Source organism: Trypanosoma grayi (assembly GCF_000691245.1).
Source record: "Trypanosoma grayi strain ANR4 Tgr_2682_V1, whole genome shotgun sequence".
Taxonomy (NCBI): domain Eukaryota; phylum Euglenozoa; class Kinetoplastea; order Trypanosomatida; family Trypanosomatidae; genus Trypanosoma; species Trypanosoma grayi.
This window is the reverse complement of record NW_008828300.1, coordinates 1-389: the sequence shown is the minus strand read 5'-3', so window position 1 is coordinate 389 and position 389 is coordinate 1. Positions and strand designations below refer to the sequence as shown.

Below are 389 nucleotides of genomic sequence, written 5' to 3'. Positions count from 1 at the left end.
GGAGGGCAAGGAAGCCAATGAATTATTGGAGTGCCAGCTGCAGGAGGGCAAGGAAGCCAATGAATTATTGGAGTGCCAGCTGCAGGAGGGCAAGGAAGCCAATAGATTATTGGAGCTCCAGCTGCAGGAGCTGGAGAAGGCCCTGGCTGCTGTGCAGCACCAGCTGCGGGAGAGCGATGAGTCCACTACAGACACTGCACCGCTGTCCCATGTAAAGGAGCTGGAGCGCCAGCTGCGGGAGGGCAAGGAAGCCAATGAATTATTGGAGCGCCAGCTGCAGGAGCGTGAGAATGCCCTGGCTGCTGTGCAGCACCAGCTGCGGGAGAGGGATGAGTCCACTACAGACACTGCACCGCTGTCCCATGTCAATGAGTTGGAGCGCCAGCTGC

General features: G+C 58.6%; 1 protein-coding gene across 1 annotated transcript; it reads left to right on the top strand.

Moving 5' to 3' along the window:
* Positions 1-389, top strand: DQ04_26821000 (hypothetical protein; the record flags this gene model as incomplete). The annotated part of the gene is made up of 1 exon (XM_009318349.1): positions 1-389. A coding segment is annotated over one exon (389 nt), but the record flags the coding sequence as incomplete, so codon positions are not given.